The sequence below is a fragment of the Protopterus annectens genome, chromosome 2.part0 (assembly GCF_019279795.1).
Source record: "Protopterus annectens isolate FY-2018-M chromosome 2.part0, PAN1.0, whole genome shotgun sequence".
NCBI classification, from domain to species: Eukaryota; Metazoa; Chordata; order Ceratodontiformes; family Protopteridae; genus Protopterus; species Protopterus annectens.
In genome coordinates, this window is record NC_056728.1 from 1776118575 (window position 1) to 1776146048 (window position 27474).

At 35.9% G+C, this 27474-nt stretch overlaps 1 protein-coding gene across 1 annotated transcript in view; it reads left to right on the top strand.

Annotated features, from left to right (window-relative positions):
- Positions 1 to 27474, top strand: part of VWA5B1 (von Willebrand factor A domain containing 5B1) — a 1382556-nt gene that overhangs the window by 1346761 nt on the left and 8321 nt on the right. Inside the window, exon 14 of the mRNA XM_044060446.1 lies at positions 25555 to 25739. Within this exon, the coding sequence (XP_043916381.1) occupies positions 25555 to 25739 (185 nt within the window). The remainder of the gene's footprint in view (positions 1 to 25554; positions 25740 to 27474) is intronic.

The following is a 27474-nucleotide window of genomic DNA, read 5'->3' on the forward strand; positions in this document are numbered from 1 at the left end:
TAGGCATTGTTCACAAACTTATGAAAGTAGGTTATAAACTCCTTTATAACAAGCTGGATAGCTGTCTGGCTGAATAATAGGACCCAAGAGGTTAGAATCAGTGAGACCACCTCCACAAAGAGGCCTATCACGAATGAGGTCTCCCAGGGATCTGTGCTAGGCCCACTCCTCTTTGGTATTGACTTCTTGGATGTCAAAGCCAATGTCAAAGACCTCTGTCTAAACAAGTTCACAGATAATTGCAAACTGGGAACAGTCATTGAATCACTCCAAGATGAGAACACCCTTCAGGAATGTCTAACATAGGCAAACACGTGGTGCCAATGCCATGGATTAAAACTAAGTACTAAGAAATGTATCATAGTAAGTTTTGGGAAGCCAGTCATTCTGAGTAACTGCATCATCAATAAAACCCCCCTAAAATTTGATTCACTAGTCAGAGATCTGTGAGTCCGTGTAGATAGTAACCTAGCCTTTGACCAACATATGTCCAAGATAGTAAATAAATCCTTCTGTGTTGCTCAGCTTATAAGTAAGGACATGGCATCTAGGTCCAGAGAGATCATCATACCACTGTACTCGGCCCTCATCAGAGCCATTATAGGCTATAATGCCACCTTCAGTATGTCTTTGACCAGACACATGCAGCAGCAAGAGGGTCCACAAAGGTTCCTTAAAAAAAGAATACAAGAAATAAACACAATATCCTACACTGATTGTCTCAAAGCCCTGTATTTTTACTTATCATACAGACTTCTGAGTGGTGATATTGCCTGGCATACAAGGCATCCCTGGATCCTGTTTTGATTAACCTTTTGCACATTTGCAAAGCAAACAGTAAAACAAACAACATTAGAACTACAACATTAAAAGACCTAAATTTTGCATATACCATAAATAAGACATGTTAGAGAGACCGATATGTTTCTTAGAGAATTACCATTCTGTGTAACAGGCTCCCTGTCCATGTGAAGCAAAGTTCCTCCATATGCCTATTTAAATGCAACTTGGACCAATGGATTGGTAATCAAATATTCACCCCTGCTCTGGCACTTATGTCTCTAATGAACAGAGGTATTCAGTAAATTACCCCCTATATAAACCAAATTTGTGGGTCACATTTGGGTTGCACAGCTAGACTTATAAGGTACCTAGTGGTTGTTAGTCTAATATACACATAGGAACATCTGATAATGAAACTTGGTCCTCACATCCTCTTTTGGAGGAAGTTTCTGTTTCTTGGATTATTGCCAGGATGAATAAGACATTTTTAGGGGAACAAATGGCTGTTCCATTGAAATGAAAAGATATTATGATATGCTGTCCCATTCTATAGCTATGCAATAAATGTGTCTGCTAGGATAATAGCTATTTCCTTTGGGTCAGAGTTGGTAGTATTCAAACATTTTTGAGTGTTAATTCTTAACTTGCTGACATAGTTAAATTTATTTTTGATTTTAATGGCTATTTTAAGTACATATTCAGCTCTGAACTTCCTATTATTTCCATAAGCTCTGTGCTAGTTTGTTTAAGTGAGTTTTTTGGTCGAATGAGATCTGTTAAAAGTACTAAGTAATTTCTTTCTCTTATCGTATAATTTATTTAATGGGTATAAAAATTTATTTATATGGATATTCCTACATGGGGTTGTGTTTAAATTTCTCGTTATATTTGGTGTGACTAGGGACTGCTGTATCAAGTCTTTATGATGGAAACAAAACCAGATGGATAAGCAGTAGCTTTAGCAATCAGATCCACTGAAGGGGAATTACAGTGGAATTTATCAAGACGTTTACTTTTGAGATGTCATTTTACACAGGGGTATTTGCAGGGAAAGTGGCACTGACTGAAAAGGAAGAAGTCACTGATCTATGATCTGATTTAACAAAGAAAGATGATACATGTGGTGGTGTGCAAGAGATGGCCACGTTTGTAAGAATAAGCTCAAGGGTATCAGGACCCCTAGTAGAATGGTTAACTATTTGTACAAGGGAGTTAAGATTTATAATGTCAAGGAAGCAATGGACATGTTGGTCACTGTCAGTGTAGGTCAACCCATTTATTGATGGATAGCTGAAGTTCCCCAGTAGAAAGGTGCTGGGGTTAACAAGGATTTCAGATATGGTCTTAAGAGAGCTATCATGCTCAGAAGGGGACATGAAGTAGTAATTTATCTTGTTTTGGATGATCTGGACATTGAGGAGTTCAGATTTGGTGTCCTGAGGAATTTGTAATAAGGTAATGACACTCTTGACAAATGCTGATAATCCCTTATGATTTCCAGGAAATTTGAACATATGATAGACAATAAACCAAGGAACAGAGGAAGTGTATTCAATTTACAGGTGAACCTCCAGTTTAAGCTTTTGTTTAGACTTCTAACATTGGATAGAGCCAGTTTAATTTGTTCTAAATTAGAATTTGCTAGGTGGGAATGTCCATTATTTGGACTTTGCCTTAAAGAGGCTATACTGGAGGCAGCAAAAGCTTTAACTAGAATGCAAAGAGAAGTGCAGACGATCCCCTCATATAGAAGGAAGGCTTGCCAGTCATCTCATCCTAAGCTGACACATGCTTGATCCCTTTAAAATGGCACCAGCTACATAACCAATTATTAAACAAATTAACTTGTGCTTGAATCTTGGCATCATTCTGAGTGATAGCAAAATACAAATTCAGATCAATGTCTTTCCTATCTTAGATACAGGCATAGCAAGGTCATGCATATCCTTGTGCATGTTCATCTGGTTAGAGCTCCTTTGGTCATTTACCCATCCATGCTCGCCAGTATCAGGTCATAATCATATTTGTCAGGATGGAGCATTTGAAGGCATGGCCGACCTTAGGCACAGGCAAACTAGGCCACTGCCTAGGGCGCCGTACAGGCCGGCCTCATAAAGGGTGCAATTTTGCTTTTCTACTCCACTTCTTAATGCACTTACTTTTTTTCTCCAACTCTCACCGCCTGTACTGTAGCATTTGCGCCCTCCCCCCACTTCCGTAATTCAAAGCTCATAGCATGGCTCCCTACTGTGTTCTTCCATTCCCTCCCCCCTGCATCTAAGTGATCATTCAGTGGTGGTTGCTATTACTGAGATCAATGGTATAAAACTCAGATCACACCCGCCTCTCATTCCTTTCATCATTAATGAGATAGAGGCAGGTGGATCTATTGGCTGTCTTTACTTCCTGATCTGTGGACATGCGTAATTCAGCAGCCTGGTACTGTTAACCATGCAGATGACAAACATTGACTTTTTTTGGATTTTTATTCATGTGCTTTGCTTGCCTAAGGTAAGCCATTAAAGGACAACAACAGGATATTATTTCTAAATGCTCAAATTGCCAGCACTTTTCATGATCCTGCTTAAAAAAGTGTGTGTTGCAGCTTAAAAAAATATAAAATCAACCGTTTTTCTCTGAAAGCACAATGCCTTACCATACTATTGTAGTTTCACTTTTGAAAACAAACTATTGCGCTGTAGAAAAGCTTACTGTTGTCTCTTAAACTGTGATGTCAAGTCTGCCACAGATCAGCAGTAGTGGTTTTGAAGTTCCCTCCCTCGCACTGACATCAGCAATACCATATTTACATGAAAGTGAAAAAGAATTAATGGCCCACCCACGATGTGATGTCAGTGTTATGTTTTTCATCCCACACCCATAAGCTGACACAAACTAGCAGCATGCTGAGAGGAACTACCTTTCTTTGCTGCAGTATCCTGCGGACTGTACCCTACCGATGGACTAGAACATATGTTTTGCTTAGCCAGTATCATCTCCTACAATCAGTTTGTTAGTTTGTTTGCTGTTAAGGTGAATTTTAAAACTCTGTATTTCTACACTCCATCTTGAGTCCTGATTTCTTGGGACCAACACGTTTTCAGTAACTCTATTCAGTTCTCCTGATACACCGGTACATTTTCCATGCTGCTGCCAAGCAGAGTTGATGTTTGTTTGTGCCATTTTTCTTTATTTGGTCTACTCACACCGTGTGCTGCAATTCAATTTTCTCAATGGCTTTTTAGTATTTTTTTTTTTGCACAGAAGCACGTGGTGCGAGTGGAGCAAGTATATAAAACAAACCTGTCTTCAGTCAGATATAGCAAAGTATTTAATCTGTTTTTTAAGTGTATACGACTTCCAATGTTACAAACTGCATGCAGCTTCCAAGCTGAGCCTAACTACTTGTGGTTTTGCCACTCTAGTGCATAGATATGTGAAGAATGTCTTGATTACTGCTTCATGTTTTGGGTCCATTTTCTTTAACAGTTTGGTATCTGTCAAAATGATTATGTCATTGTCTGACATTTTAGCTTCAGCCTTCATAGCCTATAGTACATTTATTTCCATGCAAAACACGTGTTTTCTATCAAGTTAAGCAGTGTCTATTGTTGGTCATTTTGCCTGCACTACTTATGGCTTTGTTCAGAGTTCTTGCTCTAAGAGGTTGAGACATATCCTCGTGCTTTTCAATGCTTTCTACAGTTTCTTTTGACTGCACTTTTGAGAATACGCCTTTATGTTTACATTGGAAAGCTCTGAAAGTGTGTGTGTGTGTGTGTGTGTGTGTGTGTGTGTGTGTGTGTGTGTTCACTTGCAACCTAATATTTACAGTATTTATGGCTTTGTCCAGATCTCCATTTTCATGTAAGACTATAAAATGATAAATGTCTTCTCATAGCTGTAGACTTTATTCCCTGTCTGTCTGGTATTTTGCTGCCAGTATGCCGACAATGCGGTATCGCGATAACGTCTTTTTTTCCCATTGATTTACAGTTCTGTTTCACAACTGAAGACAGTAAATTAAAAAAAAACTGAGTATACTAAATATAGACAAAGAGTAAACCCATGCAAACTGTTGCTTCTGATGGAAGCACACTGATCAGTTCTGCCCACTTCAGCTGCAAATTCATTCAATTATTATGTGACTTTACATAGCAGGTGAATCTTGTGTGTGTGTGTGTGTGTGTGTGTGTGTGTGTGTGTGTGTGTGTGTGTGTGTGTGTGTGTGTGTGTGTGTGTATACATTTATATATATATATATATATATATATATATATATATATATATATATATATATATATATATATATAACATTTCTAGTAGCTACAAGCTTGCAGTTTACCTATATAGGGTGTGTTTTGTTTTCTATAGGTGACTAGTTTTAATCAATTGAGAAAACTTTGCAGTTACAAGACAGTAGCCTCTACCCTCACATAAGTAAACTGTATTAACAGCAGATGACCTATGGGCCACGGGGGGGGGGGGGGAGTATAATACAACTATGGAAACTCTGATTGCATGTTAACAGTGCTAAGCATTGGCCTTTTGCTCAATTTTAACAGTGGTATTGAGTTCATAACCTCTAGAACAAACATGTACCTCATCCTCACTAGCCCTTTAAGAGGAACCTGGAAGACTGCCTGGGAAACAGAAAATACACCTTCGGGGTCCCACCTGTGTCCCTGCTAGACAGGGAAAACGTGCTGACTGCGGAAATATGGGTGAAATTCTTAGCTACGCTTAAGGACCTCCAGACCAATAGCCCAGTATCATCCTATAATTGAGTCATTCATTGGTATCTTAACTGAATTAACCACAAAAACAGGAACTTAGACTGAGAACAAGAGGCACAAATTTTAGTGTAAACAATTTATTTTCTGCTTTCGCCATAAGACAACATCAGAAAACTATACATTCAACTATAAAATACTTAATAATTTTCTTTTTTCAGTTTTGGAACAGGGAACACATCAAATAAGGGGTGGGTATTTTAAACCCTGACAAAGCACCAGGGTGAAATGCTGTAGTTAACATCAAATGTTTCTTACAGAACAGTACAGTTTACTTGAATAGTATGTCTTTAACAGTTGAGTTTGTGATGTCATTTAATTGTGAGATGAAGATGTATTTATTGGTTCATAGACATTTTTAAACTGAAAGTTCTTTTATAGTTTAATGTGCAGTTTTCTGAAGTCTTATGACGAAAGTGGAAAATTGTTTACGCTAAAATTTGTGCCTCTTGTTCTCAATCATGGTATCTGTTACAGTATGACTGATTTTTCATGGATTTAAAAAACTGAAAGAACTGGAGTGGCTTTTGTGTGTGGGAGTGACCTATCTGTGGGCGTGGTGCAAATGGAGTGCTTCTTGAGTATTGTGTGGGTGGGGCTTAAGGGGTGCCAGAGCACCACTTCGCCTAGGGTGCCATTTCAGCTAAGGCCGGCCCTGTTTGAAGGTTATTATTACATCCCAGATTATGACTCCAGAAAGACAAATAACTGTCACCCTGTTTGTATCCAGCCTGTCAATGAATTTTGGTATTAGACTGATGAAGCCTCTTATTTTTATTGCAACCGAGAAAAAAGCACTTACTTGACAATAAAAAGTGTTTATTTAATTCCAAGGGCAAAGTCTTTTTTCTGTGTTTTTTTTTTTTTTTTTTTTTTTTATTTGTAGACTTGAGAGTTTTACAGACCTTATTTTTTTTTTTTTTGTTTACAGTAAATGTAGAGAAATAGCTACCTTTAGTCAAAATGAGAGTTCCTAAGTGCGGTAACTGTAAAGCAAATAGTTTCCCTACAGTATCAGTCAGCCAAAAAGTCAGTCAGATAAGTATCCCAGTACTGCTCAGTGCAGGAATTGTAGAGCAGTAGCTTTAGGTACAGTAGCAGTATAGAACTGCAACAGCACTAAGAATCAAAAAGTGCAATCAGTAAGTGAGATAATAAGCTAATCTGGTTTCTGTCTTCTTATATCAATAGCTGGCAACACTGCAGTATTTACCATCTTAGATACCATCAGCGGTGAATAATAATACAACAGTAACAATATTCAGTGGTACAATACCATAACACTACATTCATCAGAACAGTGCCAATTTCTTTAATATCTGTTGACCAGGAAAATCTGGCTAGGATAGAGCCTATTTTCAATGGAGGCCCAGGGAGAAACTCTCCAGATGCATGTCTTTGGAATATGGGAGAAAACTGGAGCACCCAGAGAAAACCCATACAAACACCGGGGGGGGGGGCATGCAGACTGCGCACTGAATGCACCCCAGCTGAGAATTGAACCAGAGAACTTCTTGCTGTGAGGTGACACCATTAACCACTGCACCAGTGCACCACCCTAGTTTCAACAAGGCTTCCAGAAGAAGTGCAGTCAATGAGATAAGTGTTAATAAAAAGAGAAAGTCATGTCACTGTGCATATTATAAGACAGTAGTAAAGTCAATTTCTGCAGTGCAGTTAATTTAAGAAAGAGAAGGTGGTTTGACCTGTAACAATTGTGAAAAGCTTTCAGTTGTGTTGGTAAATGAATAGGATAAAAACGGTTTCACATTGTTATGTAAGACCAATAGCATGTTGAAGACAGCAAACCTCCTGATATTTAAAATCTGTAAGATTTTGCCCTACAGAATATAGCCAACCAAAATGAATCAAGCACCCCATAATGAAGTGTGCTGAAATGAGCAATCCTCCTGATATTTAAAGTCTTTAAGGCTATGCCACAAAGAACCCAATCACAATGCATCCAGCATCACCACTGAAGTACATTGAATTGAACAAACCTCATGGTATTTAAAGCTGGGGACAGTGCTTATATTTTGACTGTTGATCATGAAGGTTCTTTTTTCTTTTGGCGAGCATATTTTAACAGTACTGTGAAGTTTGCCTTAGTTTGTAAGGAGTTTTGAGACATTGGTATAGCTTCTACATTTTGTCACACTTTTATGTTCTTTTATTTCCTTTGTAATTGAAGGTAATATTTTGGCCTTGGTCATTCAACAATAGCAACCACACTTGCATATTCACCGTTGTGAAAACTGCAAGATAGTACCAACCACACCTCTGTCCTGCTGGATTGCTCTTTCTACCTTTTGGATTGGAATGCAAAGTTGCAACCAGATCTTTTAGGATATCGTGTGAAGCTGTGCAGTTTTTATAACATCACATTGTCCCCACCACCTTCTTTTTTATTAAAAATGTCATCATATTTTCAGTAAGGTACATTTACAAAGCTTTTCAATTATTACTCAGCAAACACATTGGACATTACATAGCCTCATATTGAGCATTGCTTATGAACGTTTGAAACAGCAGTATAGTTGGCACTCAGAATGTTTTAACACTTTTATAGGTTCATAGGTTCATAGGTTGGTACTAGGCTATCAGCCCTAGGGCCTATGCAAGCCTAGCCATAACAATTCCCTGGATATTTCTTCCCACAATATTTACTTCTCCAGGCCCCTGTCTAGCAGGGCGACTGACATGATCCCCGGGGTGAATTTCCTATCTCCCATCCAATCATCAAGGTTCCTTTTGAAGAGGGCCAAAGAGGCGCTCTGCTTGATATGTATGGGCAGTCTATTCCAGAGTATGGGGAGTCTCTGGGTCAGGAACCTATCCCTCCAACATGTTTTGTTCATTGTGATGACAAGATTAAGATCCCTGGAGTGTGTAGCTCTGAGGGATTGGGATTTCTTTAAGTGGAGCATGTCCAACAACTCAGGGTTTGACATGGCCTTGTATGTTAAGCAGATATCGCCTCTGAGTAGACGATATGCCACAGAGTATAGCTGGTGTTTTTTTAGACGGTCAGTGTATGGCATCTGCTTTAGGCCTGTGATTCTTTTAGTGAGGTATTTCTGTGGCCTTTCAAGCTGTTGCAGATGTCTTGTGAGGTACATACCAAACGGAGCATTATACTCTATAATGGGTCTAATGAGGGATGAGTACAGTGGGACAATGACCTCCTTTTTTCTGGATGAAAAGCCCTTAGTGATGAGGTGTGCCACATAGAAGGATTTCCTGACTGTTGTGGCAATGTGGTTATTGAAAGTGAGACCACTGTCCACCTGTGTCCCTAAGTCTCTCATCACACTTTCGATGTTTAGCATCCTGCCACCTATGTGGTAATTCATGGGTACATGTTTTTTTCTAAAGGGGATAACTATACATTTCTTGGCATTAAGCTTGAGCCCATGGCTCTGGCACCAGGCATCTGTTTCTGTAAGGCCCTTTTGTAGAATATCCACATTAACATTGAACCTAAAATATCTTAAACTGTGTTTGGGGGATATTTCTGAACTGTATAACATATTTAGATTGAGAAATTCTCATGAAACCTTTTTACAACATACTCATAGTTATAGTTTTAAGTATATGCCATTTACAGTTCCTCAAATTTTAACACAACATTCAAATGGAAAACATTAGGTTATTTTACAACAAATTAATTCCTTTAAGTAGGCAGTCTTTACAGGTCTTTGAGATCTCTTGGTAATGCTTTATTACAGTCAGAATTATTTTCCAGATAGATAATCAATTCTAGCCAAATTTGCATACAATATTTTAGATGAAAATTCAGTGTTAATAAAGTCATGTTGCGGTATGGCTTAACTTACCATTAACAGTGGGCTAGTTATGTTTCTTACATATATAACTAAATGTTTTTAAAAAGAGAATATTTATCTCTCATATAAAAAAGGGCATTCCATGGTCTTTTTCTTGCATTCTGTGTGTCTCTTCATTTTGTATTTCTATTCAAATTTTCATACAGTTTCATCATGCATGTCTCTTGACTCACTCACAAATGGAATTTCATTTTTAAATCCATATCTAAATATTAGTTATCGCATGCAGTGTTGAAATTCTGTACCTTCTCAACATGTTGTTTAACTGCTGCTTCAGTCATATTTCCCCCTACTTGGTCATAAATGTGTCCAAAGTACCATTTTCCTGTTGCTAAGTTGGTGTCACCCTTCTCTGTGTTATTGTCTGTTTGTGACAGAACTGATTGAAGTATAAACTTTTAAAGGCAGAGACATTATCATGTTTTATAAGAATTAATAGTTTAAATGTTTCAAAAGTTTTGTCAAAGACTGGGCTGATGTGGGTAGACTAGACTTCTTCTTCTTCTTCTTTCGACTTTTTCCCGGTTAGGGGTCGCCACAGTGGATCACCAGACTACAGAGTTGTAAATCAATAATACTCATCTTCCACTGCTACAAAATAGTGTTGAAGGTAGATCTGTAAAGGTATGGCTAACATTCATCCAGGCATTTTGTTTTACTGGGTACCAGTCTGATGTTTCATATGAAGCATATCCTGGCATAGTGAAAACAAGACAAAAGTTAGAAAGGTTTCTAAACATGAATCACATGTGCACATACACACACACACACACACAAGATATATATATATATATATATATATATATATATATATATATATATATATATATATATATATACACACACACACACACACACACACACACACACACACACACACACACACACACACACACTAACGTATGCACACAGCCATGTGTACGCGTGTATGTGGATCTGCTTGATATATAATGTCTATACCCCTTTTCTGTAGTGGTTTGAGAATGAGTCTTCTTACATAAGTAGGTAAAATTACCTGAAACTGATATATCATATTAGGATTTCTCATATCTCTTTATAATGCTGCCATCTATGTAATCTCTGTTTTTCTTATGCAGTGTATTGATCATTCAGATTTTTTTCACCTTATCTGCATTTTGTTTTTACCTCTTTGTGTGTCTATCTCATTAAGGGTTAGGGTCCTTAAGACTGTATACCACCTATCATGTTCACTCTGTCCTCTGCTACTTTACCATGTTTATCTGCCTTATTTTCACAGACTACTGTATTTCTCATTATGCACATGTCAACACATTTTCTTCATTGTACTATGCAATTAACTGTCAAAACTATAGCCTCAGTTACCAACTTTACACTCTAAACTGAAGTTTTGATTTAGGGTTATGAATGTTTCCCTCCAATGGTAAGTGATTAATGTAATTACCTTACCAAACAAATGTATCTAAAAACATTTACTGGCCCCAAATATTGGCATTGTGTTGTTCTCTATTTGGGACTATCTATGAGCTACATCTGACAATGGTCTACTGAAAGAAGCTGTTAACTTCTGTTTATTATCCAATGCCTAGAATAGTACCAAGCCTACTGAACTAGCAGCTACCTCTAATACTGCATCAGAAATTACTGTCTCTGAATTTAAATCTTACTTTAACTTATTTATTGTGTTGCAGTATCTCTCATTCTAATCAAATCATTATGCATCCTTTTTCATTAGCATCCCTCTGTAGTGCTATGATGCTATGAACATCATCTGTACACCTCAGGCTGCAGTTTGCCGTATGTAGCAGTTGTTTTACTTTCTTGTCATTTTTAGCTTGTAACATGACATATGTGACCATTTGATTTATTTGTGTCAGATAATACTCCTTAAACCGAAAATATGAAACTATAGAATTTCTGCATATGTTTGGCAAAAATTACATCCTCTTTTTCATGGTTAGCCTATTTTATTTCTGTTTACTTTTCTCATACTCTCTCTGTTGTATGTCATCCTACTTCTTCAGTTGGCCATTAATAATTATATCACCATTACAGTTTCTTACATTTCTTGTTGCTTGTAAAAGCCGTTGCATTATGTTCCTAAGTATCTGTGATGAAGCCTTTGTGACAGAAATCAGACTTTTTATGGCTCCTGAGCCCTGGCTGTATAGAAAATCTTCATTACATCTGGGTATAATTCAACTTGAGCTCATATCCAGCTAATTAAAAAAGTTTTCTTCACTTGCTTTATCAATGATATCATATACTGTTAGAAGCAATTGCCTCTGTCTTTGAATTGCTCTTTGAAATGATCTACTGGCCACTCTAATAGCATAAATATATTTACTTGTGATATTTCCCATATTTTGGGGTATAAATCTGAGTGACATAAAAGTGTAAGACCTTTCTCATTTTCAATGATGCCCACTTACCTTTTTTCATTTTCTTACTTAGTTGAAAAAGTATTGTAATATGAGATTATTTTACATGTAGAATTGTAAAATCTTTGTGAAAATTGACTTGATAATTCCTCAACTTTCATTTACCTTCAGTGGTTATTATATTCATTTAATAGGTTGCAATGGTTGTTGCATTTACTTGTGTCAGCTATGTTGTTTAATAACTTGATCACTCAATGTCACCTTGCTGTAGGATAGCTCAAAAGACTTGATCTAGTCCCTTCTAACATATTGGAAGTGACTTGGTCATGTACGTTTGCTTCTGCCGCAAAGCAACCTTTCATGGGAAGAGGTACTACTCTGTTTATATACACCATCCTGCCAGCAGATTCATGTAGCACTGACTGTGAGTTAAACTTGTTATAGCTGTGACTTATTATACCTACAGAGACACCAGTGTCTATCATCACTCCCAGGTTTCTTATAATTTTGTTTAAGTCTAATATTACATTGCTTTCCTTTCTCTCTTTGTTGGTATATACACATGCGCACATCAACCACAATGTTATTTTCTGTCGCACTCACATTTCCAAATGAAGTTCCTGGATGCATGACATTCTGTCTGTCTGTTTACCCTTATTCACCCTACTTCTTTTCCATGTTTTGGTCCATCAGTTTTATTTGAATTTGTATGTACTATGGTATGATGGTTTAGCATTTTTCATAAAGCTTTCTCCTTGTCTGGGTTCTGCCCTCTGTGTGGAAAGTTATGTGTTACACTACATATGCAATGATGACTTGTTAGTTTCTTGCTCATTAGCTGCATTTACACACAACTCATAGCACATTTTTTTTTTCATTCTTTATATTTTTTGAAACTTCTTTCACACCGTGTATTACATTGGTGCATTTTGTTATATATTGCTCTATTTTTTTTTACACTTCAGTTTTTATGTTTCTCTTGCAAAGTACTTCAGTACTTAACACATTTAAAATTGTATACATTTCTCTGGTTAAAGGTGCTTGCATAACATTTTTTTCTTTTCCTGCACATAACTTTTATTAAAATCATTCATGTTATTCAGAAAAGAAATATTGCAAAGCTCAACATAAAATTGTATCTGAATCCAGATTTCTATACTCTTTAAACAGTCAAGAAAAAAAAGCTAGTAGCCTTGCTATGATTAATATTAAAAACAATACCACAAAATGGAACTTCATAGCACATTTATATGTACATAGTGTGCAAACAGCTGAGTCCACTCATTGCCACTCATTCCAGCTCATCATACAGGAAGTTGCTGGTTTGTAATTTCCAATTTGGAACATAAAACATGTATTATAACCATTTATTGGTTGATAGCTAATTAACTAAAATTCAACTAAAGTCAATCCATTTAACCTTCATAGCTAGCTTAACTTTTTTTCAAATCAACAAATTGGTCATTAGAGACTTATGTGGACTCGTATATCCAGAGGTGTAGTCAGTGAATTCCATTTTGAACTCACAGATGCTTATTGCTGCAACCCAATCTACCTGACACAAAAAATGATTGTATCACTCGAGATGTTGCACACCCACAAACTTAAAGTGTATAACATTTTCAGCTGCTCAATCAAAAACTATTATAGGTATTGTTATTAGATTTGCAATCCTCTCTGTAAGCAAGCTATATGCATGTTTTTACAGGCATCAATATAGATGGCTATAGATGACTTGATAAAGCCCCAATGCTTCTAACATGTTCAGAAAAAAAGGTAATCTTAAAGAGTATGCCTAGCAACACCCTTGCATATATCCTGTAAGCATAGTCTCTTGCCATGTCTAACAGTAAGCCGTAACAGTTTTATTATCTCATCTGTGATTATGTTTAAGGCTGATTGTGAAATCTAGTCACTAATTTCTTTCACCATGGCCCTTGGCATGTGGGGAAATGTATGAGTGTTTGTGTGTGTGTGTGTGTGTGTGTGTGTGTGTGTGTGTGTGTGTGTGTGTGTGTGTATGTGCATCAGTACATCTCAAATAGTGCCAACCAAAAATCAACAAATCATAAAACAGTGACAGTGATGGAGTAAAGAAAATAGTCATGTCTCCCAGCAGGAACCATGTTAAAGCCTGCTTTGGAGCCTTTGTGGTCCTGTGTTTTAATTACCATAAAAATTCAAAATTTGTGAATGCACACACACGCACACACACACACACACACACACACACACACACACACACACACACACACACCTTGCCATTAAATTCATGTAGCAATGGATGTAAGTTTAACTTGTTATCAATGTCATGTGTTATTATATCTAAAGAGAACTACATCACTTTTTGTTGTGTATATTTTGGATGGAGGTGCTCATTAAGATAAAGCATAGCAAAAATAATAATGTGAAACAGAATTTCCAGAAGTTTAAATGAAATAAGGGTCATGCACAAAAATTAAAAAGACTAAAGATGAAAAAAAAAAAAAAAAAAAAAAAATGAATGCCTGAACAAAGATGGCTGCCGTTCTATAAGCACTGCAGTACTTCAGCTCTTCAAATACCTGAGAAAAAAATCAACCCTGTGGAGTTATACTTAGAGTAAACAAACTAATTGGCAGTTATTACTAATTGACCAGAAGTCACTTTTGGTTCTGAGAAAGAAAAATCGAAAAAAAATACTTGGTAATAGCAGGATTGGATCTGATTGTCAGGTTGACTCTGAACAGAGCACCAAACAAAGGACTGATTGATCTCACTTTTGTAACTTTTCTTTGGGAAATAAATCTTCGTGCAGAATTTCGAAATGTCAAAGGAGGACAAAAATATGGAAACTACAACTTCCAAAACCAAGCTGTCAGCTTTGCAATCACCGGAGAAAGAATCTTTAATCAAGAGACAGAAAACTTTCAAACAGCAAGAGACTGCAAAAACAGGGCCATCAACAAAATCTGATCAACAGGTCACAATGGAAGAAATCAAATCAGCATTGCTACCTATACAAGATGCCTTAAAAGAGCTAACATCTCAAACACTTTCATTTAGTGACACATGTAATCGGATTCTCGAAAGAATGGAGAAAGCAGAAACTAGAATTGCTACCAATGAAGACAATATATTAATGCTCACTAAAAGAATAGAGACACATGGAACTGACATTCAAATGATGCAAAATAAAATTCTTGACTTGGAAGCAAGATCCAGACGTAACAATATAATCATTAGAGGGATCCCAGAATCTATTCAATATAATGACCTGATCACTTCTATTACACAAATATTCGAAATACTGCTCAAGGACTCTGAGGTTGTTAAGCAGATGGTCATAGAAAGGGCGCATAGAGCATACAGAGAATCTCAAGCTTCAAATATACCCAGACCTGTTTATGTTAAAATATTGAACTACCAAGATGTGAGCAAAGTACTGTTAACTATTAAAAAATCTGATGGATCTATAATGTGGCAAAATAATAAAATTTCTATAGCACAGGATTTACCAACACAAATAAGGCAATCTAGACAAATGCTGGCTCCATATTGTAAGTTTCTGATTGACAAAAATATCAGATTTCAAATGAAATATCCTAATAACCTAATTTTTACTGTGGATGGCAGTAAATACTCTGTAAGCACAAGGAAAGAAGCAAGACCTACTTTTTTGAAGATTTTTAAGGCTCTCCCATCTTCAGAAATGTGAACAGCCCATTTTGGCTTTTTGCAGCACCAGGGAGAATGGGATGTTTCATTTATGGCAATCTGAGGCTTTAAAATCCTTTGTCTGTTCTGTTTCTTGTAGCAGGCCTGGAATTTTATTTTCTTATCTTCTTATCTCGTAGTTCCAGTTGATTGAACTGCCTTTGCAGTTTAAATAGCTGAGAAGAAAGAGGAACTGCTGGCGAAGTAAAAAGAAACCTGTTTGGACTTATTTTGCAGGAAAAGGACTGTAAGATAGTGTGTGAAGTCAAAGTGATGCAGGTAAACACTGTGGAAATGCATTGTGTATTAAAAAAGGAGATGGTTATGTGTAGTGGCAGAATAAGGTACTGTAGTTTTTTTTTTATATTTGTTTTCTCTTTTTTTTCCTATATCTCTCTTCTCTTTACTCCTTTCCTTTATTCCTGTAGATAGGTGGTATTATTTCTAACTGATAAATGATGTGAAAATGGTTAGTTGATCAGATTTAAAGAATGTGCATATAACAATAAAAGAACATAAAAGAAGTTATTTTTTTATGTGTAATTTAAGGCATTTTTTCTTATTTCTTCTCCTTTTGCTGTGCTCCCTTCATGCTTTTTTTTTCTTTTTTTTATTTTAACCCCTTGGTTCCTCTCTTATTCACATATGGTTATTACAAAAGAAAGTGCCATTATAGTTTTATTTTGAACTGCATTGGTTTTCAATATTAATATGTTAGTAGGTAAGTTGTAGGGGAAGAACAAAGCAGATTAAAGTAGTTAGATCATTATATTCAGTAGATACAGGATGTTGGGAAATGTTAAATAACTGTCTGCTTTCTTTGTCAACTAATATTTAATACTGTATAGAACAACAAATTAGAATGTTATTTGCTATTGCTGAATATAAAGCTAAAGTGAATTGAAGTACATTAGAATCTCAGGGTACAATTAGTTTATTTGTATATCCATAAATATGTACAGAGCTGTAGTTACCTATAAGTAGTGTTTAGTAGGGAATGTCAGAATTAGGCTTTGTAGATGTAGAAGTAGTTGTTGTAGGTTTTTTGCATGGGGTTTCATTGTTAAATAATAGAATTAGTAGATTAGTTACTCAGATGGTTTCCAGTAATGTAAAAAACCTATGTTCATCCTGGTCCAGAGGAATAGTGGGTAGGCACTGGGTAGGGATAGGATGACAGTTTTGCTTCCATACAATTGATGATACGCCAACTTATGTTATTCTAAGGTTGCTCAAAGAGATTAGATATCGAGTTATATTTCTAATGAACGTTAAATGTGGATAATAGAATCTTGGAATGTCAAAGGACTCCAGAACATGAAAAAGAAAGCTGTTTTTCATTTGTTTCTCAAATCATCAGCATGTTGTATTTTATTACAAGAAACGCATATGACTAATGATCAGTGGGAGTCAGTGAAGGATAAGAAATGGGTTAGGAAGATGGTGACGGCGGAAGGAACAACAAATAGTGCAGGGGTGGCAATTTTAGTTAAGAATCACTTTCAGGGAGATATTAGGGATGTGAAAATGGATCAGGAGGGTAGATGGTGTTTGGTCCTTCTCACATCCAAATGTTATGATAAACCTATAGTACTAATATGTGTATATGCCCCTAATGTTAATCAGCATCATTTCATAGCTTCAATCTATTCCATTTTACAGTCATACAATAATTGCTATATAGTGTTGGGAGGTGACTGGAACTCTTATCAAGATCCTAAATTAGACAAGTTGGGTGCTTCTTCAGCGTTCAATAAACAGGCAATGGTAGCATTGAAAGAATTGAAAATGGATTTCAAACTCTATGACCCTTTTAAACACATACACTCAGAAGGGAAAGCAGAGAATTTTACTTATTATTCAACCTGCCATAAAATGTGGTCGAGAATTGACTTTTTCTTAATTTCAGAGGTGTTGATCTCAGCTGACCCTAGTGTTTCTAATCAAGTCAGACAACTCTCAGACCATTCAAAGATAACTTTAACCTTAAACAGTAGTAATATGGATACTAAGAGGCTTCGAAGGTATAATTGGTCCTTGAACCCATATTTACTAACCAAGGAAGATATATTAATGGAAGTCAAGGAGATACTTAAACAGTCATTAAATAATATTTCCCAAAATAGACACCCAATAGATATAGAATGGGCTACAACTAAAACGCAGCTAAGAGGACTATTTATACAAAAAGCTACATATTATAAAAATTACAAAAGAAGACTCAATTGGATTTAGAAACTAAAATTCAATTACTGGACCAAGATTTGATGAGGAACTATAATGAACAGACAGAAACTGAGCTATTAAGATGTCAAAAGAACTATTTTTACTTCATAATAGAAATTTGTCACTTTATGAACAAAGAAATTTAGTTAAATATGCAAATCATATTCAAACCCCTCGAAAGCATTAGCTCGTATTATTAACCAGATGAAATCAACACGATTAATTACTGAAATACACTATAACAATACTACATATACTGACAAGGCGGATATCATGAAGACCTTTGAAAAAATTTTTAATCAGATTTATGGTGAGAAGCAGACACTCTTGCAAGATAAAGACAGAAAAGATTTTTACAGAGAATCACTTTCCCTAATATTGACAAGGAATTTCATAGAGATTTAATCAAACCGATTACAGTTGAGGAGGTGTCCGAAACAATCAAGAAACTGAAGCCTCACAAAGCCCCAGGCCCAGATGGTTTGACCTCGGAATTCTACAAATCTTTTAGTGAGATTTTGAGCAGTGTATTGTCACAGACTTTTAATTATATCACTCTAAATAGAATTAATGATCCTCATTTTAATGCCTCAAGGACAGTTCTGATATTAAAAGAAAAAGGTGATTCCAAAAATCCTGATAATTACAGGCCTATATCACTTTTAAATATGGACATGAAAATCATGACATCCATTCTGGCGAGTAGGCTGAAAAAGGTAATAAACCCAATAATATCAGAGGAACAGGCGGGGTTTATGGATGGGAGGCAGACCACGGATAATACCTTAAAGCTCCGTACCTTAATCTCTTATGCGAAATATAAAAACCTGAATTTGTATGCCCTAATTATTGATGCTCAGAAAGCATTTGATGGGTTAATTTGGATTATTTATTTGATACATTACCTTATTTTAATATACTGCAGGAGTTTATCTCAATGTTAAGGATACTATATAGAAATGCATGCACAAATTTATTTATAAATCACGAATGCTCGAATAGGATAAAAATCATAAATGGTACCCGACAAGGCTGCCCATTATCTCCCATCTTATTTAATCTTTACTTGGAGCCTTTATTTTTATACCTTAAGCAAAATGTTTTTTATAATTCTCCTGTACTGTATGGAATAAAGGTTAGGATGGCTGCCTATGCAGATGATTTAAACATATATTGTACCACACCTGTTTCTGATACTGAAAAAATATTAGCTGCAATAGAAATCTTTGAGAGAATTTCCAATTACAAGCTAAATTTTAAAAAATCTAAAATATTCCCATTAAAGACACCCACACCTTTTTCAATGCTACCATTAATAGGACAAGTATTGACGGAAGAAAAGATAAAATATCTGGGAATTGTCTTCTCAACTGAAAATAGAGATTTTTTATTAACAATGTAAAGTCAACTACAGATAAAATAACATTGGATCTTGAAAGATGGAGTAGATTGAAGTTACCGATGATGGCAAGAGCAGCTATCATAAGAATGAATGTTCTTCCTAGAATGTTATATATTTTAGAGCTGCACAACTCAGAATTACCAAAACATTCTTTAAACAGCTTCATATAAGATTGGGAAGATTTCTTTGGGAACCTAGGAAGACGAGAATTTCATATGAAAAATTGATGGCTCCAAAAAATAAGGGGGGGCTGGAATTACCGGATTTCGAAATGTACTATTTAGTGATTCAGGCCAATAGGATTTTAAAGACGTCTTACTTCGATAGTGATAATAGAAAATGGACACCCAAATGGGTGCTCTTAACATACAAGCATATAAATGAAGTGGGAGTCAACGCTAAAGCATTACCCTTTTTAAATAATTGGACAATGAGTAAATATAAGCTAATGGAGCACATCAAAAGTTATGTAACAGCAATTCAAACTCTTTTCGCTTCCTTAAATTTACTAAAATATATGATGGTTTTCCAACCGTTTCATAGGAACCCAAATTTAACAATTGGTGGTCAATTGATTGATCTAAAGAAATTCCCTTTAATCATGGAGTTAACTGTACTCGATTTATATCCTTTTCTAGGAGTACCAGTACAGGATATTTTAAAAGAAATAGAACTCCCTATTTCCTATTTAATTATAGTAAGACAGTTAAAAGACTTGGTTATAAACTATTTTAACAACTTTGAAATGAAAGGGGAAGATTTAATCATTTCTCGTAATCTATGGGAAGCGCTGTTGCAGGATAGAAAATATATAACACAGCATATAAATTGATAAAAGAGAGGAAGTATAATAATTATATTCTTTTATCGAGTTACTGGAGAGAGAAATTGATATTCCCAGATGACAATAAGATATTGGAGGCATTTAAATTAACATTAAAGTCCGTATCCCTTCAGAAATTGGTATTTACGCAGCTGATGATATTTAACAATGCATACTATACTCGTCTCACTTTGCACAAATTTGATGCGAAGAATTCACCCATATGCCCACATTGCTTTGATCCGAAAGCAGATTTGCTTCACATGTTCTGGAGTTGTAAGTGCATTTATAAATTGTGGAATTCATTAAAATTGCAGTTACAAAAATGGGTTACCAAAATTTAACACTCTCTTGGGAGTTTATGATTCTTCATATTCCCCCGGAGAATCTAAATAAATCAAAAACAATTGTAATTATGAATATTTGCCTATTAATGAAATTATATATAGCCACAAATTGGTTGAACCCAGCCCAGACATCGTGGGAAAATTTCAGATTGTTGGCAATAAAACACATCTTAGCACATAAACTGTTAATTAGTGATCACAAGAAAAATATCAACAACATAAAAATCTGGGAGCAAATTTTTAATATTATTTTGGCTTAAGAGGTTACTATCCACTTTTTCTCGGGAACCAGAATATAGTCTAAATCAACCTTAGATTAGATAGAAAATGTACAGAAAAGACAGATTGTTGGCTTGGATCTGTTAATGTTGGATTTTTTATTATTTTCCTTTTGATTGTTAGTGCTGTACCTTTGATCAATACATGAGGTTGATATATATGTGAAATTAACCAATGAAAGCATTTTGTATATATTGTATATAATGTGTGAATTTGTAATATGGTTGTGAAAAATAATAAAAAATGATTATTGAAAAAAAAAAAATGAATGCACATTTAGACTCATACCAAATTTTGGAGTTTTTTTAATAATGTGGGAGCAAAGGAAACTGAAGCCCCCATAGTATTCATCAAAGTTATAGCAATTATGAGTTAAAATAGTGCCTCCATTTTTCCTTTCTCTTTCCACATTACCTTTCAATAGCTGTGATCATGGGGTAGAAACGTGTCGACTTTTCTATTTATAATACAGCCACACTATCTTTCATTGGAGTGGCTTTTCATCAGCCAGTGAAAAGCCATTACAACTGACTGAAAAACAGCTTATAAAAAGCTACCAGCTTTTTCTTTTTAAGATCGCAGTACAGTGAGAATCAAGACAAATGGCCCTTCCTACTATAGTGCAATATCGGTAATGAGTTTGAGCCCCCCCCCGCCAAAAAAATCAGTTTTTAACTTTTTTTTTTTTCATTTCCTTGTGATGTTTTTTGTTTTGACCATTTTATTTCATTCATTTGTTGTTCGATATTTAGGGCATTCAAGAAGAAGCTATGCTCCCATATATTGTATATATGTATATGTATAACAGACACTAAATGCCTTCAATCAATGCAAAATGAGTACTAAAATAGAAATGACAGCCCACAAAGCCAGAATATGTTGACAATTTTGTAGAATAAATACCTTTTTCCACCACACTTTAATTGGACTTTATTAGACTGCATCTTTACTCACAACTCTCCACTTAAATAAGTTTCCATTCATCACTCTTCTCAGATACCTATTTTTAAGCTCTGCTTTGATAGAAATTAAGTCATTTATGTCAAGAAGGGTAACAACAGACAATTCTAATTGTTAGAATAGTTTCCTTCTGTCTGAAAGAAACTCCAAGTCTCCCCTCACAGTAGTGTTTAGTCCAACAATGGTACTGTAAGGTGGGTTTGTAATGCACCAGTATCAGGGGAGGGGTATATATATCTTGCTTTTGCATTGTATACTACTAGTCCTAGTGCGTTATCTGGCTGGAGTAACTAGATAGGAGCTATAGTTAATGCCCAAATGCTACCACCAAAGTAAAATTAGCATTTTTTTCATAAGACTATATGTAAGATGGTTGTTGAATGATCTGTGTTTCATAGCATGCACCAGAACTATGGAAGTCAGGATTCTTCATACGTCTCTCTGACACATGCAGAAACACACACACACACACGTACATGTCCACCAGCTCACCCCTTCTGGAGTCCTTCTGATATACCTCATTATGCTGCATTTCTACCACATTCTGAATGCAATGATTTACACTCACACCCCTACCGTCAGTGTGGATCAATCCTCTGCACACTGTGTACATAGATATAGACTCAGTCCCCCCCCACACACACACACACCCAACCTTATGGAGGTTAGTCCCTGGCACACCATGATGTATTCCCATTCTGATATATACCTTTATGCAGGTCAGTCCCTGGCAGACAGTGATGCATACCCGCTATCATAAATACCCTATGCAGGTCCATTTCTGTCTGTCCCTGGTACACAGTGATATATACCCTTTCTTATAATTATCCAAATGAATCATTGGCATACAATGATGCAAATCTGTTTTCATAATTAAATTATACAGGAAAGTGCCTGGCACACTGTAATGCATATACTTGGCTTTGTATTAACCAGTATTCACTTGCACCATTGCACTGTACTCCTCATACAAAATATAAATGTCATTCAGTGAGTTTCTTTTAACCGGACAGCTGTCATCAGTGAATAGTGGCTTTAAACCTTCCTACCAAAAGTCTTGTTGTCAGAATTAGTTTAGTAACTTCCACACTGATTATGCTTATTGGATGTATCAGCCACTGCATTAGTCTTTTTAGAACTACATCATTTTTTGTTGCATATATTTTGGATGGAGGTGCTCAGTAAGATAAAGCATGGCAAAAATAATAATGTGAAACATAATTTCAAGTTTAAGTGAAATAAAGGGCATTAAGATTGAAAAAATGAACACACATTTAAACTCTTACCAGATTTTGGAGTTTTTAAATCATGTGGGAGAAAAGGAAAGCAACCCCCTGTACTATTCATCAAAATTTGCCCCCCCCCCCAAAAAAAGTTTTCTCTAGACTCATCAATTTTTGATCAGCAATTCTGAGATAAACTAGAGCCTCCCTTTTCCCTTTGCCTTTCTCTTTCTGCTTTACTTTTCAATAGATGAGAACACGGGGTAGAGAAGTGTTAACTTTTCTTTGGTTACCTGAGAATATTCATGCAAGTGCAGTGCAAAACAATTGTTCTAAATACTGAGGGAGACTTGATTTACTAAGTTTTCTAATCTGATATGATATCAGACCTCTCTTCTCTGAATTGACTTTTGCCGATGGCACTTTCAGAAGGTCCCTTCTTGATTTTCTTTAAAAGGCAAATGTTATATTGCTAGCTTTAATTGTCAGATTTCATATCATCGTGCTACCTTCTCTCAAAGTACTATGTCATGGGCCTTTATCGTAGATAGTTCTATAATTCTGAAATCTATAAGCAGTTCACAGTTTCTTAGTATTTCTTACTTTCAGTGACTTTCATAGTCCTTAAAGGGTTACAGTCCTTTTTCTGTTCCCTAACTGTTTATTCATTTCCCTTTGATCATTTGTGGCATCATGGTCTTACGATATTTTATCAGCTTGTATCATTTTTCCCATGCAAGACATTTGCAGATTTTCAGCCTTCCTATATTATAGCTAGTAATTATGTGTTTCAGTACCAGCAGCTTTGACATTTTCTTTTAAATAAATCTAAACCAATAAGGTCTGTTTCTGCCTGCTTTGACAATTTGACTCCTACTTTACAGATATCTGTATAAGTAAGGTTTATTATTCCAAATGTTTTTTTCTAACTTTATTTTGTGTTACTACAGACAAAACTTGGTAATGGACCAGAGATATTGACATTGCACCTGACTCAGTGAGGCAGAGTACTGGGGAAAATTATTTAATATTTGCTTTAAGAAATCCCTTCAATGTCTGCATGACACCAACATTCCATTTGGAAAACCCTCAAAAAATGTTTTCTGCTTTTGCAAACGGGTCTATATTAGATGAATGAATGTTTAAAATGTCAAGTACGACATGCTTGACAGCTTTTAAGCGAATGTTCAAATAATCGAAACCCCAGAATATCAAAACAAGGCATTTCGAAAAGTTATAGTTGGCCAGCTATCAGGAAGCCTACAGCTGACGGCTGCAATGTACTGTACACCATTACAACCTTCCCACCCAAAAAAAAAAAACAAAAGAAAAAACAAAAACAATTTGACAAACAAAATAAAATTGGGGGTTTCACCCTCCACACCCCAATGTGGGGGTCTGTGCCCCCCACACCCCCTACTTAAATATACCAACTCCAAGATCACATCACAGTGGAGGACTGTCAGAACATTACACAGGGTGAACGTCAAGACCGCACCACAATGGAGGACTGCAAGAACGTAGAGTTAGGGTGAATGTTCTGACATCAGATGTTGGCCTTCTCATGGCTGGCCAACTGTAACTTTTCTAAACTCCTTGTTTCAACATTCTCCAGTTTTGCTTAGATGAACATTCACTTAAAAGCTGTGAAGCATGTCGTACTCAACATTTTAAGTGTTCATTCATCTAATAGGGAATCCTTGCAAACACCTGCTGGAGGTGCCAAAGCCAGTTTGTTGTAACGAGTGCTTATATCATTTATGAATATCCTGACTTCCTGTTGCAGGCAACTTAAAAAAGACTGCAGCCTAATGTTAGGTGAGCATTCACTGCTCAGTGAAGAAAATACACTTTACACCAAGTCAACAGTTTCTCTCTTTCAAACTATCCATATGGTACTGAAGAAGTTTGTCTTGCACCACACAAAACATTTGGAGTGTTGGCACATAGCTGAACAACTATATCAGAAAGAACAAGATGAACCAGAGGGGATGTACCAAGTCCAAGGTTCTTTTTTTGTCTTGGTCTCACTACACTGACTTCTGTGACCCATTATTGATATCCTGGTTGTGTAGTAAGGGTGACCAGTGATATGACCTACTACTTTCAATACAGAGACCACAGTTTGTAGCCTGTCACTTGCACTTACTAGTCCCTAGCTGCAGATGTTTTTTTTTTCTCTGCAACCTCTAGCTCTTTTACTACTAATTAAGTAACTAAGGTTAACATCTGTATAATTTGGAGTGCTGTTCCAATTATATGTTGGCCTATGACTGAGCTCTCTCTGGCATTCAACTTCTATTCTCTCCTCCTCCCCTCTCCAATTCACTTCCCATTGTCTCAACTGCTTTAAGACATCCTTTATATATGTATCCAAATCCTTTGGTTAAAGCTGAATTTAAATGAATGATACATTAAATTTAGATGTACTCTCAATTACTCCCAGCTGTATATGGGAGATATACAATTTTGTTGGAATTCTTATTTGTTGTCTCTTTTTTCTTAGAAGGCATTCAAGAAAAGGCAATTTCAACAACAAACAACTTGAAATAAGTGATTCAGTAGTTCAGCCATGTACTTTACCAATGTCTATTCCATGGTTCTTACTATTATTATTATTATTATGACTGTGCATGCTGGTATTTAAATATTGAGTTCTTTTGCTGGATTGATCATGTGTATGTATTAAATAAAATTATAGAAAAAAATAAAACAATTCTGAGCTAAGTGAATGTTAGTAACAGCTATATGAAAGACATATGTTATACTTTGTTTGGTCACGTTTTCCTCTCTTTGATAACTCTGCATTTTTTACAGGAAAAGCGACATCAGTACAACATGATGCATTCTCAGGAATCTGGTAGTTCGGTGTTTTATCACTCACAAGAGGAAGAGTCAAACAAGACATTAAGTGAGAGCAGAAAATCTTCCAAAGAGGTGGCAGTAGGATCTTTAAGAGACAGCTCTCAAGAACTGAGCCCAGATATTGCAATTACTGAAGACCTTGACCACGATTCAGAAAGAGATACAGGTCAGACATATGATTGTATATCTTGAGGCACAAAGCCTACAGTTTGCATCAACTAGAAAAAGAAGCTCTAGTTTACAGCATTAGCCTTGCTGATTAAACTCTTTTAATTCTGAATTTCTTGTGCAAATCTGACATTCACTAGGAAGGGATAATAATGACATTAGATAGTATAACTCAAAGTTAAAAAAAGAAACTAATAAAGATAAATAACAGAAAAAAAACATACAGAGGAATAATTCAGAACTAGAAACTGAATAAATCCACAAACTTACATAGAATCAATGTCAACAGAAGAATGTAATTAGAAAGGAGAAAAGGGGGTATGTTTGTGAGCAGTGCCTGTCATCCATCTCTTTCAGTAGTAATGCAGTCAGAATACATTAAAATACTATTTTCCTCTAACAGTCTTGGAATAGAAATGGTGGGAGGGGCTTCGTTTTCCAATTCATTAAAATTAAGGTGTTCATAGCCAGAGTACCTAGATTGCTTTTTTTTTTGCATATTTATTTTTATTTATAAATATTCAAAAGTTACTAACATAATTTCTAAGATACTGCAATAGATTTAAAAATGGAAAGTATATCTACAAGTCATATTACAGCAACATATATCAAGAAAAGATTTGCAAGATATGCTGTATTGCTAAAAATATCAGTTGGAGATTAAATATTATTGAATGACATTGTTACTTTAATGAAGTCTTAAGTATGGCTATCTGCTGTTACAGGAGTGTATGTGGTATAGGCAGTGGGACATAGGATGACATTATGAATGCTGCCTATATTTAAAAGATATATGGCCAAAGCAGGCCTGTAAAAAAACTTATATACGAAAAGATGGTGGTGGAATGTAGAAGTCCAGGAAGTTACCAAAAGCAAGAAGGATTGCAGGAAAAAGTGTGAGACAGAAAATATGGAGCAGCAAAGCATAGCTGGTTCAGTTAGCACCCTGGCAAGATGCATGACATGAACCCCCTCCCTCCAGCCCCAGCAATTCAGGCCCCATTCCTGTCCCCTCCCCAACTCTCTTTTAACATATTTTATTTAATAAAAGGCATTTCTTCTTTTGAACTGCAGCAAACTGTTTGTTACAGTTTATACCTGCCTGCACAGAATTATTCAGCAATGATGTTTTAATTAAAAAAAATCTTTTTAAACTGTTGCAAACTGCTTACTACAAATGTAGCAAATGGTAGCTACCGTTTATACCCTACCTGCACAGAGTGCTACAGCAGTGATGTTTTAGTTTAAAAAAATATTTTAAACTGTAGCAAACTCCTTCCTACAAATGTAGCAAACAGTTGCTACAGTTTATACTCCACCTACATGGAATGATACAGTGCTCAGGTTTTAGGTTTTTTTTTTACTTTCAAACTGTAGCAAACTGTTTGCTACAATGTAACAAGCAGCTGCTACAGTTTAGACCACACTCAGAGTGCTACAGTACTCAGGTTTGATTGCAAATGCAAAACTGGCTTTTAAAAGCCAGTATTACATTAAATAACAATCAGGATCAGATGATCATGCCCCCCAACACTTTCTGCCAAGGGCTGTTGCCCCTCTTGCCCCACCCTAGCTAAGCTACTGTGGACCAGACTAAGAAGGAATACTAGTTGGCTAACAAAGAGGCTAAGAAGCAGTTATAATAGCAAAGAACAAGGCATCAGAAGCACTCTAAAAACTTCTGGAAAGTGACTCGGCAGATGG